This window comes from Anabrus simplex, chromosome 3, assembly GCF_040414725.1.
Source record: "Anabrus simplex isolate iqAnaSimp1 chromosome 3, ASM4041472v1, whole genome shotgun sequence".
NCBI classification, from domain to species: Eukaryota; Metazoa; Arthropoda; class Insecta; order Orthoptera; family Tettigoniidae; genus Anabrus; species Anabrus simplex.
The window spans coordinates 200136512-200151684 of NC_090267.1; the positions used below are offsets into that span (position 1 = coordinate 200136512).

The window sequence follows — 15173 nt, forward strand, 5'->3', positions numbered from 1 at the left end:
CGTAGATATTAATGTTCCACTGCTTCAGGGTGGCTTTAATGCAGTCTTCATATCTTTTCCTCCCACCTACAACAAGGTGGGTACCTTCGCTTAGGTCAGAGTAGAGTACTTGATTTGAAATGCGAATATATCAGGACCAAGAGCCCAATCCACCGAAGCGAACATTACCTCTATGATTATGACTCTATGCTCATATTACCGGCCTCCTCCAGAACAATTATGTTAGTGCGATTGTGAAAATCCACACAGCCTGTTTCCAGTCATTCGACTGGTTCAAGAATGGAATGAATGAAGCCCCATCTAGCGGCGAGGATAGGAATTGTGCCGGCTGCCGAAGCCTGTTTAGTAAGATTATCCTTCTTCTTCTTCTTCTTCTTCTTTTTCTACCGCTTATCCCACACCTGTGGGGTCGCGGGTGCGAACTGTGTCGCACATGTGGATTTGGCCCTGTTTTACGGCCGGATGCCCTTCCTGACGCCAACCCTATATGAAGGGATGTAATCACTATTGCGTGTTTCTGTGGTGGTTGGTAGTGTAGTGTGTTGTGTGAATATGAAGAGGAAAGTGTTGGGACAAACACAAACACCCAGTCCCCGGGCTAGAAGAATTAATCAGAGACGATTAAAATCCCCGACCCGGCCGGGAATCGAACCCGGGACCCTCTGAACCGAAGGCCAGTACGCTGACCGTTCAGCCAACGAGTCGGACTGTTTAGTAAGATTATCCTGCCCGATAATTATTAAAATAATGATCAAAATAATAATAATAATAATAATAATAATAATAATAATAATAATAATAATAATAATAATAAGAGAACCAGGAAATTACACAGTTCTTTGCTACGTATAGTTAAGCCTACCTCAAGAGAAAGTTGTAATAATGACCGAAGCACCATCTTAGGCAATGGCTCAGTGATTATTTATGCAATAAACATAAAGTTGTGGTCTGGCCAAAAAAAAAAAACCGCTTGTGGTATTGCTCGAATCATTTAACTACCGTCCCGCAATTCACGCTTCGTCTATCGCATTATGACACTTTCGCTCTTCCCCATGTTATACTAACCAGCAGCCGCAAGTAGGTGTCACGCGAAGTGTTGAATACAGAACACTCCACGGTTACTAGACTAGACGGTAGGGGTCACGCGTATGCTCGCTTTGGCTGGTGACGTCATCTGATCCCCACTGCCGGGCTTGCAGTGAAAACGACCCATTGTAACTGTGTGTTTCTATTAATGATTTGCTTGTTTTTATTTAACCACTTGCTAAATGTTTTTCAGTTTTGTCAAATAGAATTGCCAGTTGTTATGTGTAGGTAATTATGTTGCAATTTCAGTACTTTTCAGATCATTACAAGTAACACTGTGCTTAACACGAACTATTCCAGTAGCTTTCTCACTCGCCTCGCAAATATTTATGGTTCGGTTTTCGTATTTTCTATCCATCCAGTGATTTTAGAACGATTTTATAAGTAGTTTTATTTCTAAAATTAGTTACAAAAATTAAAGAAACATGACCAATCGCGCGGGATGCTTTTTACCGTTGTTTTGGTGGATTGTTAGTGTTAAGTAGTATTTAAAACATCTAATATTATATTTATGTACAAGTTATTATTTATAAATGTGTATTGGCCGGTGGAATGTTGGTAAAAATCCCCTGAAGAAACGTCAACCTCTTCCACCATATTAGGGGTCACAATTCTTTGGTGGGGAAAGAGGTTTCCACAGGCTTAGGCCATATAGAAATGTGGTGCGGAGTAAACCCTCAGTCAGAAAATGCGATCAAATGTTCAATATTTAAAAACACCTAATGAATACTCCTAATTATTATTATTATGGTAGTAAAACTGTATACATATTTACATTATATAGGTTCCACACAAAATATTTACACCAGATTTTTACTTGGTTGTTTTACATTACTTCAAAATCAGTCTATCAAACAACTCTTAATTTTTTCACAATTCTTCTTTTTTCATTAGTTTGTTTACACCTCTTGCAAGAATTCATGTGCCTATGTTTGTTTATGTTTTTTATCCTTATGAACGTGCTGGTTCTAACGAAACTTAAAACAACGATATCTTCAAGATCAGGTTGTTTTTCTTTTATTTTTTCCTTTAAAAACCTAAAATCTCCTGGACATTTCTTAATGTAGTTTCCATGGAAGGCACTAATTTCATTTTCCATTTTCTTCTTCTTAATCTGTTTACCCTCCAGGGTTGGTTTTTCCCTCGGACTCAGCGGGGGATCCCACTGTTAGCACCCAAAGGGCAGTGTCCTGGAACGTGAGACATTGGGTCGGGGGATACAACTGGGGAGAATGACCAGTACCTCGCCCAGGCGGCCTCACCTGCTATGCTGAACAGGGGCATTGTGGTGGGGGGATGGGAAGATTGAAAGGGATAGATAAGGAAGAGGGAAGGAATTGGCCGTGGCCTTAAGTTAGGTACCATCCCGGCATTTGCCTGGAGAAGAAGCGGGAAACCACGGAAAACCACTTCCAGGATGACTCAGGTGGGAATAGAGCACACCTCTACTCATTTGACGTACGGAGGCTGAGTGGACCCCGTCCCATCCCTCGTACCACTTTTCAAATTTCGAGGCAGAGCCGGGAATCAAACCCGAGACTCCGGGGGTGGCAGCTAATAACACTAACAACTACACCACCGAGGCGGACTGATGTTTACTTTTGTTATCTAATTCCTTCCTCAAGATTGCATTATTAACATTTTCTGCTTCAATTGGTGCCTGCGATTGTAAAATTTACCATATCTCCTTACGATGATTTCGCTTTTGTGCCCTTATTTCACGATCTTTACAGAACTGACTCGCTAAATCATTACTACTCAGTGGCAAATTTAAATGCCAGGCCGTAAATCACGTCAAATTTTAAAGTTTCACTGTTCTTTGGAAAACGATGCAATTTAATGTTTAAGTCCTTCTGATGTATATCGTGGTTACAGCAACCAGCGGCAGCACAACACACCATGGCACAGCACAGCACAGAAAAATTAAACTCTTACACTGTTGAGAAGGTAAACACCATCACTAGACTAATGGTGTTCTGTTCTGTTCTGTTCGTGAAGTTGATTTGGGCTCGTTATTTCACCCAGACACAATACTGTATTATATTTGTACTAAGACGAATGGTGTTCTGCTTTGTTTAACGAACATGGGGAACGCGTGACGTCAGGAGGCGTGGCTTGCTACTGCGCACCCAACTGATGACCCCTACCGTCTAGTCTAGTAACCGTGGAACACTCGAAACACTTCTCGAAGACGACGTTCTTTCAAAGATGATTATTATGGCGATTTAATTTATTTAACGTCCCTTTAGCTGCTATAGCTTTTAAAATACGCCAGGTATCGGAAATTTGTCTCGTAGAAATTCTATATTGTGTCGGAAGCCAATGAAATGAAGTTGCACTTAAATACTCTCAGACTCAACGAATCCGTGTTGTTGGCTTCCAGAACCTTAAAGAACACTTGCGGTACAAAATGTCCACCCACACAGTTCTGTATAAGTTAAGCGTATGATAGTCTTACCTGGTGTGATGAAGGGATACTGCATCCACGCCTTGAGTTCCGGAGGCTGTTCCTCTTCCGGGGATCGCTCCGACCCGTAGCCTTGGTCATGCAAAGTCGTTGGGTCCAATGCATGAAGGCGTAACTCTACGTTCCTTTGGTTCTTGACGGTCTGGCTGTTATTGTTACAAGGAGTTGGGGTAGGCGAATCATCACTGTTCACATCCAGATGATTGGGCAGCGATCCGCAGAACTTGTTTCGATCTTTAGGACCTACTCCAGCCCCACTGCAAGGAGCAAGTAACCTTCCCACGTTGGGCGCCAGGATTTTATTTCCGTTGCACAGATTACCACTGGACTGAGTGCGGCGTCCAGACAACCCTTTGCCAGAGTGGCGACTGACATTAGAGCCCATATCTTCGTCTCCAGTTTCGTTATTTACAGGTTGGGGGTGGCGCCGCTTTTGTGAGCGGCGAGGCGACGCCGGCCCGCTATCATGGCGCCGGTGTGCGAGGCGTAAGTGGACAAGGTCAGGCCCGTTGCCCAAGAGTTGAGAAGCTTCTTGGAAAGTCGACAGTGAGTGCCCGTTGATTTGCACCAACCTATCGCCTGAAACAGAAAACAATGAACAACACATTAATAAGACAGCACTAGATCTAATAGTTATAAATGAAAAAAGTAAATGGGTAACACATATACGTATAGTATATGAATTATAAATCCTATTCTGTAGGGTTATTCAGAAACCCTGAGTTCCATATCTGGCTAATTCAAGCATTTTAATCCTGATCTGATGGGTAGAATGAGATTTACTATGTACAATGAAGTCAACCGAAAAGCCACATACTTTGAGAGGCAGCGAACAAACCCAAGGAATATGGCAGAAGGAGTCGTTACTCGGAGACCGTGATATTCCATTATCTGCAGGTCCATGGTTATGAGAGTCGAGGAATTTCATTTATTTATTCAAACATTTATTTATTTGCTTTGTTTTGCTAGGCGTAGTTCAGACAATGAAACCTCCTTCTACTCTAAACAAAGGTTAACAACTACCGGGCGAGTTGGCCGTGTGGTTAGGGGTGCACAGCTGTGAGCTTGCATCCGGGAGATAGTGGGTTCGAACCCCTCTGTCGGCAGCCCTGAATATGGTTTTCCGTGGTTTCCCCTTTTCACATCAGGCAAATTCTAGGGTCGTACCTTAATTAAGGCCACAGCCGTTCTCTTCCCATTCCTAGGCCTTTCCTATCCCATCGCCGCCATAAGACACCTGTGTCGGTGCGACGTAAAGCAAATAGAAAAAAAAAGTTAACAGCTATTTGGGACTAAGACAACTTACAGTTACTATTTAGCAAATAACTTTTTTTTTTTTGCTATTTTACTTTACGTCGCAGCGACGCAGATAGGTCTTATGGCGACGATGGGATAGGAGAGGCCTAGGAATGGAAAGGAAGCGGCCGTGGCCTTAATTAAGGCACAGCCCCAGCATTTGCCTAGTGTGAAAATGGGAAACCACGGAAAACCATCTTCAGGGTTGCCGACAGTGGTATTCGAACCCACTATCTACCGGACGCAAGCTCACAGCTGCGTGCTCCTAACCACACAGCCAACTCGCCTGGTAAATACCTTTTGTTTATACCTATAAAAATGATAAGAACTGTATTACAACTTCTAACAATTTAGATATATGAAGGAATGTCCCGCTGCTCCTTGACTTAATGGTCAGCGTCCAGGCCTTCCATTCAGACGGCCCTGAGTTCGATTTCCGACAGGGCAACGTATTTTAACCTTGTTTGGTTAATAAGTCCAGCTCGGGGAGTGGGTATTTTTGTTTGCCTTAATACACATCCTTACATCACATTATAAATCACTACAGAAATACGCGTTAATGAATACATCCTCTGCATAGGGTTGGTGTCAGGAAGGGCATCCGGACGTAAAACTGAGCTTAATCCACATTAGTTCCAACCCCGTGTATTATCGAAAATGCCAGGAAAAAGAAGAAGATGTGTCAAAGAATAAGGGTATAATTCGGACCAGTAATACCTCATTTATCACGTCTAGAATTTACATTACGGTGAATTATATATGCATATTGCGAGTGGTTTAACATCGCACCAACTTAGATTTTTGGCAACGATGGGATAAGGAAAAACCTAGAACAGAGAAAGAAACGGTCTTGGCTTAATTAAGTTAATAAACAACACGAATCCAAACCTAACTGATCCCAACTTAATAAACTTCGTATAATTATGTCTACTAATTAAATAATTGTAATTAAGACTGGAGTCTGGAAAATAAACCGTGACCTTGCGAAAGTTATCCTCTGAATGTTTTATGAATGTTGAAATGAATGGAGAAATATTTATTTATTTATTTATTTATTTATTTATTTATTTATTTATTTTTTATTTCAAAATTGTCATCTAAAGAGTTTAGCTCCAATTACAAACATCAGTACATATTACATTCTTTCTTTCTTAATCTGTTTACCCTCCAGGGTTGGTTTTCCCTCGGACTCAGCGAGGGATCCCACCTCTACCGCCTCAAGGGCAGTGTCCTGGAGCGTGAGACTTTGGGTCGGGGGATAAAACTGAGGAGAATGACCCGTACCTCGCCCAGGCGGCCTCACCTGCTATGCTGAACAGGGGCCTATTCCACAAAAGTATGGTCTTGTACATTACAAGTTACTAGTGTGGGTTCTTGTAATGTATGGAGTTGTACATTTCTGTTCCACAAAAGATTGATAGTCTCTTGTATATTACCAGTGAATTGTTACAAGTTTTACAAGTGACGACATATCAATAAACATACTACGTCATAGCATGAATCAGCTGTTTATCTTCGTATTCCATTCGTTGAATTAGGTTATGCTTGCCTCATTTATCGTAATATCGTATTTTACGGTAACTTATGCAGCAAAGATTGAAAGAACTAATATTCCTGTGAATTTCTTAATGCTACGATGTTATTTTTCAGTTTATTTCTTTGATGATAGGAAATTACTCCGTTATTATCACCCATTCTGTTCTTCCGCGATCCTCACGTATGTTCTACGAGAGTCTAACATACCTACCTTGGTCTGTCATTAGGAATCAGATGATGCTAATAACGACATTCGGCCGCCAAACTTAATTGTTACGAAATTGCAAACTCTGCATGAATTGTTAAAATGATGTCAAGAGAAACAAAGTTATTCATTTTGAAGGAAATAGAAGGTAGGAAAGATATTCGTTTCGGTCGATTCAGCGAGAGTCTGAAAAAACAAGACAAAATAAATGGTTGGATGGAAATATTTGACTTGGGAAAAGCTCATGGAGCTTTTGAGGGGAAAAGTTGGACGTATGTAAGAGATATTCTGCTCATTAATGATTCCAGGAATGTCCTTCTTGGAATATGTTTTTTTCAGTATTTTCAGGCCAACAAACAATTTGAGGAAATTTTATATCATTTATTGCAGCTACCACAGACCGAAGATTTTGCCATCCCAAGCATATCTGCAGTACCATGGTACTGACCACCATTTCCTAGCCAATGTAATGTTGTTTAGCAGAGAGAGATTTATTTCTGTTCGTAGGATATTTTAACCTATGGCCAATATCTATCAAAAGGTCTTCCACTTGTATTGTGCTTAACCTAAAACGTTCATTGTATTCAAATACAGTGTTAAACTGGAAGTTTATTCTTTCCCTGTACAGACGATAGTTTTCATTTTCATCACCATCACTATCACTACTGCTAGACCACATATTTATCAAAATGTATCCAAAATAAGCGTATTTAAATAGCACTAGTACATTTATATATTATTGTCCTTTCACTGGTAGAGAATTCTTCTCAATTCGCTAGTAAGTTACAAGTACTAGTACTTTTGTGGAACACGCGTATAAAAATTCACTAGTAATTTGTAAGTATGGAGTAGTAAAGTACAACTGTAGAAAATTCTTTTGTGGAACAGAAACTCTGGTATTTGTACAAGTTACTAGAGAATTTACTTGTAATGTACAAGACCATACTTTTGTGGAATAGGCCCCAGGAGCGTTGTCGGAGGATGGGAAGATCTGGTGATCTAAAACAGTTTTCCTATTGCAGTGCAATATTTTGACTACAAAAAATATCTGCTAACCACAGCAAAGAGGCAACATGTCCAAAAATCAGAAGAAAAAACGGTTTCGCAGCTGATATACAGTAAAGGTTAAAAAGAAACATGGAAAAAAAAGGCTTGTACAATTACCAGCGGAGTCTTATTTCAATTTCCATCAGCATAGCTCCCAGAACTTTATAGGACAGTGAATTAGAACAAAATTATCATCACGGACTAGTTCCCTTTCGGCAGTAAATGAGTTGAATGAAATAGTGATAACAGTAATTTGAAGAAAAATGTATTTTCCCCCCTTATTGCCACAATAAAACAGAATGAATACTGGTTACTCAGCCTTCTTAATCTACTGTATCTTGGTTCTATTAAAAACAGGATACATTATTGTGTTGTTTCTAAAATCTGTATTTTCTTCAGGCAAGTAAGCTACCGGTCGCGATTTCTTTATGTTCTCCAGATCTGTTGCAGACTCGGATAAAATAACAATATCATCGGCAAGTCTCAGAATCTTGATTTCCTCTCCCTGGATTGTTATTCCTTTTCCAAATTCCTCTTTGATTTCCTTTACCGTCTGTTCTACAGTAGATAAACACGGAAAAAGAGATGGCAAAAAACTGTAGCCTTGCTTCACTCCTTTCAGGATTGCTGCTTCCTTTTTCATAGGCTTCGATTCTTCTCACTGCACAGTGATTTTATGTACTGGTTGTAGGCAATTCCTCTTTCACGGTATCTGATCCTGATCACCTTCAGAATCTCAAATTGCTTGGTCCAATCAACATTATCGAATGCCTTTTCTTGATCTACAAATCCCATGTATGTGGACTTGTCTTTCTTTAGTCGATCCTGTAAGATCAGACGTAAAATGTTTAAATTTGATCCTAAATAATTTGATCTGTTTTCTTGAAAATCAAAATTCCAGCATTTCTTGGAAGGATGTCCTGCATTTGAAAATGTGGATATGTCAACCCAATTCCAGTGAGTATGGTGCACTTTGCTGAACATGAAATGTCAAATCACGAAAGTGAATATTCATCCTCGCAGGAATCCACCGGAGATTGCCGTCACAAAAGGATTCTACTCCACTCACAGGAAAACAAAACATTAAATTGGTTGTGTCGGGATGATGATGAAACAAGACAGTTCAAAACACTAATTAATAACATTCTCCGCAAAATCCAATTAGCGTTTAACTCTAGTTCAAGTCAAGAGTGGCGCGCGGGCGCATGATGGTTGTTTCCGCTCCAGTTAGCAGACGGCCCTAGCTCGCAGCAACCATGTGACCGGAGTGATTCTAGCGCTCAGCTGGGCTGGATATAGCACGCACAACAGCTGACGAACTGGTGACCAACATTCTGCACATCACGCCGCGATCAATGGGAAAGTGACTGAGAGCTGTATTACTCTTACAATGCGAGAGAAAACATTTCCCCTGTTGTTTCACACTAGATCAGTAGATTCTTTTATACATTACTCGTCAAGCTGATCCACGTTCGTGTGCATATTAATATTAATTATTAATATTTCTGGTCTTACGTTCCACTAGCTACGTTTACAGTTTTCTGAGACGTCGAGTTGCCGGAATGTTGTCCCGTAGAGCTTCTTTTTGTACGTGCCGGCAAGCCTACCGACACGAAATCAATCAGTACTGATCTGCATGCAGGGCAGTCGCCCAGGTGTCAGATTCCCTATCTCTTGTTTTCCTAGCCTTTTCCTAGATTATTTCAAAGAAATTGGAAATTTATTGAACATCTCCCACAGACGTATTTGAGCCCCCTTCATGTACCACTGGATCGAGCGGAGTAATAATAATAATAATAATAATAATAATAATAATAATAATAATAATAATAATAATAATAATAATAATGAAAATCCACAGCCTGTTTCCAGTCGTTGGACCAGGTCAAGAATAGAACGAATGAAACCCCCATCTAGTGGCGAGGATAGGAATTGTGCCGGTTTCCGAAGCCTGCCGCACTCCTCTGGGGCAATGATTAATGACTGACAGATGAAATGAAATGATATTGGAGAGTGTTTCTGGAATGAAATATGACAGGGAAAACCGGAATAATCGGAGAAAAACCTGTCCCGCCTCCGCTTTGTCCAGCACAAATCTCACACGGAGTGACCGGGATTTGAACCACGGAACCCAGCAGTGAGAGGCCGGCGCGCTGCTGCCTGAGCCACGGAGGCTCTAATAATAATAATAATAATAATAATAATAATAATAATAATAATAATAATAATAATAATAATAATAATTGACCAAGTTCGCTGCACGGTACGGACCCTGTTGCTGTTAACTTGCATTCGGGAGATGGTAGGTTCTAACCCCACCGTCGGCAAACATGAACATGGTTTTCCGTGGTGTACTATTTTCACACCAGGAAAATGCTGGGGAGGCCAGAGCCCACGTCCTTCCCAGTTCTAACCATTTCCTATCTCTTAAATAAGCTTCATAACCCATACTATGCACCTAACTTTTATGTTTTTCTCCTAGGAAATCTCGTTTTAAATATTCTCGCTTACTCAATTCTTTGATAGGACTAACCGTTTAGGCAGGGTGTTCACTTTTAATGCGTACATTTTCCTATGACTTGCTTCATATTTTATTTTCCTGAAGGGACCACTTAAGATACACGGTTAATGAAAGGTTCTACTTGTATGCTTGCCAGTTCTGAGCACAGTCCCTCAAGTAGTTTTTACGTGAAAGAAACCAACCCAAAGAGATGAAGGATAAAACATTCGCCGAAACGCTGCCCCAAACAACATTTTTTCCTTGAAACAAACATTTTTTTGCGAAATTGCATTTCAGGTATACTCGGTGCGGTCGGTTGTTCAATAGGACTAACCGTTTAGGCAACGTATTCAATTTTAAGGGTCCCAAGCGTACTTTTTCCCTCTGACTTGCTTCGATTTTATTTCAGTACACAGCCCACTTAAAATATAGCGTATAGTAAGAAGAGCGTGTGTTAACCAAATGTGTCAGCTATAAGCTTGCAAATTTGGGCTCCATCAGTCGAGAAGTTTTTACGTGAAAAAATACGGACAGGCAAACATACAGACTTCGAGATTTATTATTGCTACCATGTTCTCCTTATATCACGGTTTTCGCGGGAACCCTTTGATATTCCGGGATAATACATAGCCTATGTTACTCGGAATTATATTATCTTTCAAATGGTGAAATAAATTTAAAAGTCGGTCCGGTAGTTCCTGAGATTATCCGACACATACACTACAAACTCACAGTATACTGTATATATGAAGGTAGTAGCCAACATATTGATAGTCTGTGGTTTTAGCGAGCGTGGTGAAAGGAAGTCGACCTGTGTAGGCATTTCCTACAGTAAACATATTCCTTGGCACATTACCACCGAAATAGACCTCAAATTTGTAAAAGGGCAACTTACGAGCGCTAAGAAGCTCCAAAAGCTGCTCAAAAGATTGGAATAATATACATTCAAATTTTCCTCTTCCGTTCTATTTTTTATTTTAGCATTTAGCAATGCAAAAGGAAATTGAAATTCAAACGCAGTATATTAAACCTGGGTAAGTCTTTTGGGTAAATTTGGAAAAATAAAAATACTAATCACATTCCTGTAGGATTTCGCCTCGATTTGATGCGTTACAAGAAAGTTATGTAAAACGTTACAGCTATTGGCTCATCATTTCATATAGGCCTACCCGTAGAGCAAACAAGCGGCTGCCGGACTAGTGGATGAAACAATCTTTACGTCGGCTTGTTTTCACAGACGGGAGTGAATTGAGTGGACTGAAGACATCTTATTCATAAGTTAAAAGTAACGGTGGCGTGCCAGATGCGACCGTGCCGCTAGCGACCGCATAATTTGTAACCGTGCCGGATGCGACCGGCGTTGGCAAGCAAATTGTCATTTAATAAGTTGTGTCATCACCGAAGATAAGGTAAGCTAAACGGAGTGCAATGCCATTTCAATAAGCCCTATAAGCAGCTACTGCCCCTACTTTGCATAACACTTCTGGGGGAAACTCGTTTTACAACACGAAATATGGTGATGCGTTTACGTCTTTTCCCACCGGGCGAGTTGGCCATGCGGTTAGAGGCGCGCGGCCCTGAGCTTGCATCCGGGAGATAGTTCGTTCGAATCCCACTGTCGGCAGCCCTGAAGATAGTTTTCCGTGGTTTCCCATTTTCACACCAAGCAAATGCATGGGGCTGTACTTTAATTAAGGCCATGGCCGCTTCCTTCCCATTCCTAGCCATTTCCTATCCCATCGTCGCCTTAAGACCTGTCTGTGTCGGTGCTACGTAATGCCAGTAGCAAAAAAAAAATCCTAATTCTCTGAAATTATTTACGACTTAGGCCTACTTACTTATCGTGTCCTATTAGCACCAGGAGTGTCCGAGGACGTGTTCGGCTTGCCTGGTGCAGGTCTTTCTACCTGACGCCCATGGGCGGCCTGCTCGTCTGGATGTGGGATTATGATAATGAAGTAGGGAGAGATGAAACCCGGTGTCGGCACGTAGCCTACTCCTCTCGAATAATACCAAGAGGTCTGCTCAATGCTTTACGTCACCATCCGACGGACGAATCACCCTCAACAGCATCATATCCCCTCACTCCATTTGAACACTGCGAAGAGGTTTGGATTTGAATTCAGGCTTTTGGCATGCAGTCTAATGATTAGAAAATGTATACCACCAACTCTCCTACCCTACCGGCCAAAATTATGATGGTGATTTTTTTTTCATCCAGGCTAAGTGGCTGACGGCTCAAACGGTTGAGATGCAGGTCTTCCGACTCCAACTTGGCAGGTTCGATCCTGGCTCAGTCCGGTGGTATTTGAAGGTGCTCAAATACGTCAGCTTTGTGTCGGTGGATTTACAGCACGTAAAATAAGTCCTGCAGGACTAAATTCCGGCAGCCTGGCGTCTCCATAAACCATAAAAGTAGTTGCTGGGACGTAAAGCCATCAACATTATATTTTTCTTTCGACCAACGACACTTATAAGCTGCTTATAAGCAATCTGCCACTTGGTGACAGCCCTTAACGCAGATCAATTGTAAGTGATTGATGGGTCGCATGCGGCACGATGCTTAACCACTCGGTCGCTAGTGGCACGATAATGGCCTGGTCGCATCCGGCACGGTCGCATCTGGCACGTAACCAAAAGTAACACACAGACCCTATGGAAGTAGCGAGAATGATCGCCGGTACAAACAGATGGGAAGAATGATAGGAGGGTATTCGAAATGAGGAGATAAAGGACAAGTTGGGAATCAATTCAATAGATGAAGCAGTACTTCAGTACTTATCAAGCCGCTTCGACGGCGAGGCGAATGGAATAGGATAGGATTCCTAGAGGAATACTGGACTATGCCTTTGAAGGTCAAGGGAAGTAGAAGGAGATTAAGGCAACGAAGGTTAGACTCAGTTTTCGATTATTCAATTATAAGAAGTTTGAAACTATACGACGGGTATATTCTGCTATGTTTTGTTTCAAGAAATTGACCTTAAGATATATTTGCGAAATTATTTTCAAAATCGCGCAATATTATAGTTTAAAATGAGATAGGGTCTCTTCAAGCCGACCCCGTGGTGTAGAGGTAGCGTGCCTGCCTCTCGCCTGGAGACCCCGGGTTCGATTTCTGCCAGGTCCGGAATTGTTCTCTCGACCTGACGGCTGGTTCGTAGTCCACTCAGCCTACGTGATGAGAATTGAGGAGCTATCTGACGGTGAGATGGCGGCCCCGGTCTCGAGAGCCCAGAATAACGGCCGAGAGGATGTGTCGTGCTGACCACACGAACCCTCGTAATCTGCATGCCTTCGGGCTGAGCAGCGGTCGCTGGGCAGGCCAAGACCCTTTCAAGGGCGTTAAGTGCCGTGGGTTTTTTTGGTCTCTTCATTTCTCGTTAAATCTCGCCTAACTATTGAACCAATTGATCTGAAATTTGGTATGGGTATACTTCAGATGTCCACTTCAAATATAATTGGTATTTACTTAACTTGTGTATGTCTTATCAGCTAGAAACCAAAATAATGACCATGTGGTTAGTACTATGATGAAACAAAATCCAGCACGTGTACTTAAAATTCAATTTTCTAAAAGAAGGGCCATGCGCATTTTCCTTGCAGCTGTAACAGTTCTCCAGGAAATTGGACTTTGTTAAAGTATTCGTTCCAGAACACTCGCCGCCTGAGCGTAATTCAGCCGAGTACTTTGCCGGTTCTTGATATGTCCTGCTAAACACTATCACTGCATCAGAGTGTGAGAAGGTTGCTGCTTAAAAATTACACGTCAACGAAAGATGCAAACAGAAGTCAGTGATATCGCCAACCGCCAGCTCATCAACCACGGGTACGATCTGCTAGTATTCAATAAAAATAAAATCAAGAGCAATGAAAGATGGGTTAAGGAGATTAAAAAAGAATAGAACCAAGATAAGGATGAAGAGAGAACAAAGAAGTATAGAATAGTAGACAGGAAAGTTAGAAATAATCTGGAGATTAACGAGAGTACCATATTATAGAGCAACAGTCAACTGGATTCAACCCCTCTTCATTATTAGAAGAATCATGATTGGCTGTGGTTCATTTCTGATGATGCGAAGCGAAGTCTTCATGAAACGTCAAGTTTTTCTGAAGGTTATATCTTTCGTAGGGCTTACATCCAGAAGATACCCCCCCCCCCCGCCATGGCGCAACAGCCCCGAAGGACCATGGCCTACCAAGCGACCGCTGCTCAGCCCAAAGGCTTACAGATTGCGAGGTGTCGTGTGGTCAGCACGACGGTTACCCTCAGCCATTATTTTTGGCGTTCTAGACCGTGGCCGCTATCTCACCAGCAGATAGCTCCTCAATTGTAATCACGTAAGCTGAGTGGACCTCGAGCCAGCCCTCAGATGCAGGTAAAAATCTCTTACCTGGCCGGGAATCGAACCCCGAGCCTCGGATAAGAGGTAGGCACGCTACCCTTACACCGCGGGGCCGGCTAGAGGATACTATGGCGAACAAAAATTAATTTACAGGGAAAGAATGATGAACGGTACTGCCTCTTTTTTGAAAAAAATGTGTGGGACAATATAAAATTCGATTAAGCGTAGAACTGATGTGAGCACTACTGTTATTTAAGAAATACTAGCCGCACGAAAATATTAAGTAGATAAAATGAGTTTCACTTTGCAAACTCCGCCTTGTTTATATTCAAACACATTTAAGGTAATAAATTTAAAGATCGGCCACCTTATCAGAAACTACTTAACTAACGTATTCCAGATGATGAATTATCATATCTTATCTTTTCTGATTGAGCACAATAAACATACTATTTCAATTAGCCGACTTGTTATTTTCTCCTCATCTGTCATCTCTTTGGTTGAAGCTGAGTTATTGGACAAAAAGCTACCAATGGCCATCTTTAATAAACAATTCCCTCTATTGTTGAGGTGTGTACGGGCAGCCCGTGGACTAACCGCTTGATGTCCGCTTTGCAATGTGCCCCAGGTTCGAATCCCGGCAGGGTCGGGATTTTAACCATCCGCTGGCACGGGGGTTGGGTGTATGTGTCG

The 15173-nt window shown here is 41.6% G+C and overlaps 1 protein-coding gene across 3 annotated transcripts in view; it reads right to left on the reverse strand.

Moving 5' to 3' along the window:
* The window catches only part of LOC136866148 (tyrosine-protein phosphatase non-receptor type 13), a 536552-nt gene that overhangs the window by 204845 nt on the left and 316534 nt on the right, over positions 1-15173 (reverse strand). For all 3 annotated transcript variants that reach the window (XM_067142854.2, XM_067142853.2, XM_067142856.2), the window contains exon 2: positions 3545-4132. In XM_067142854.2, the coding sequence (XP_066998955.2) occupies positions 3545-4132 (588 nt within the window). The remainder of the gene's footprint in view (positions 1-3544; positions 4133-15173) is intronic.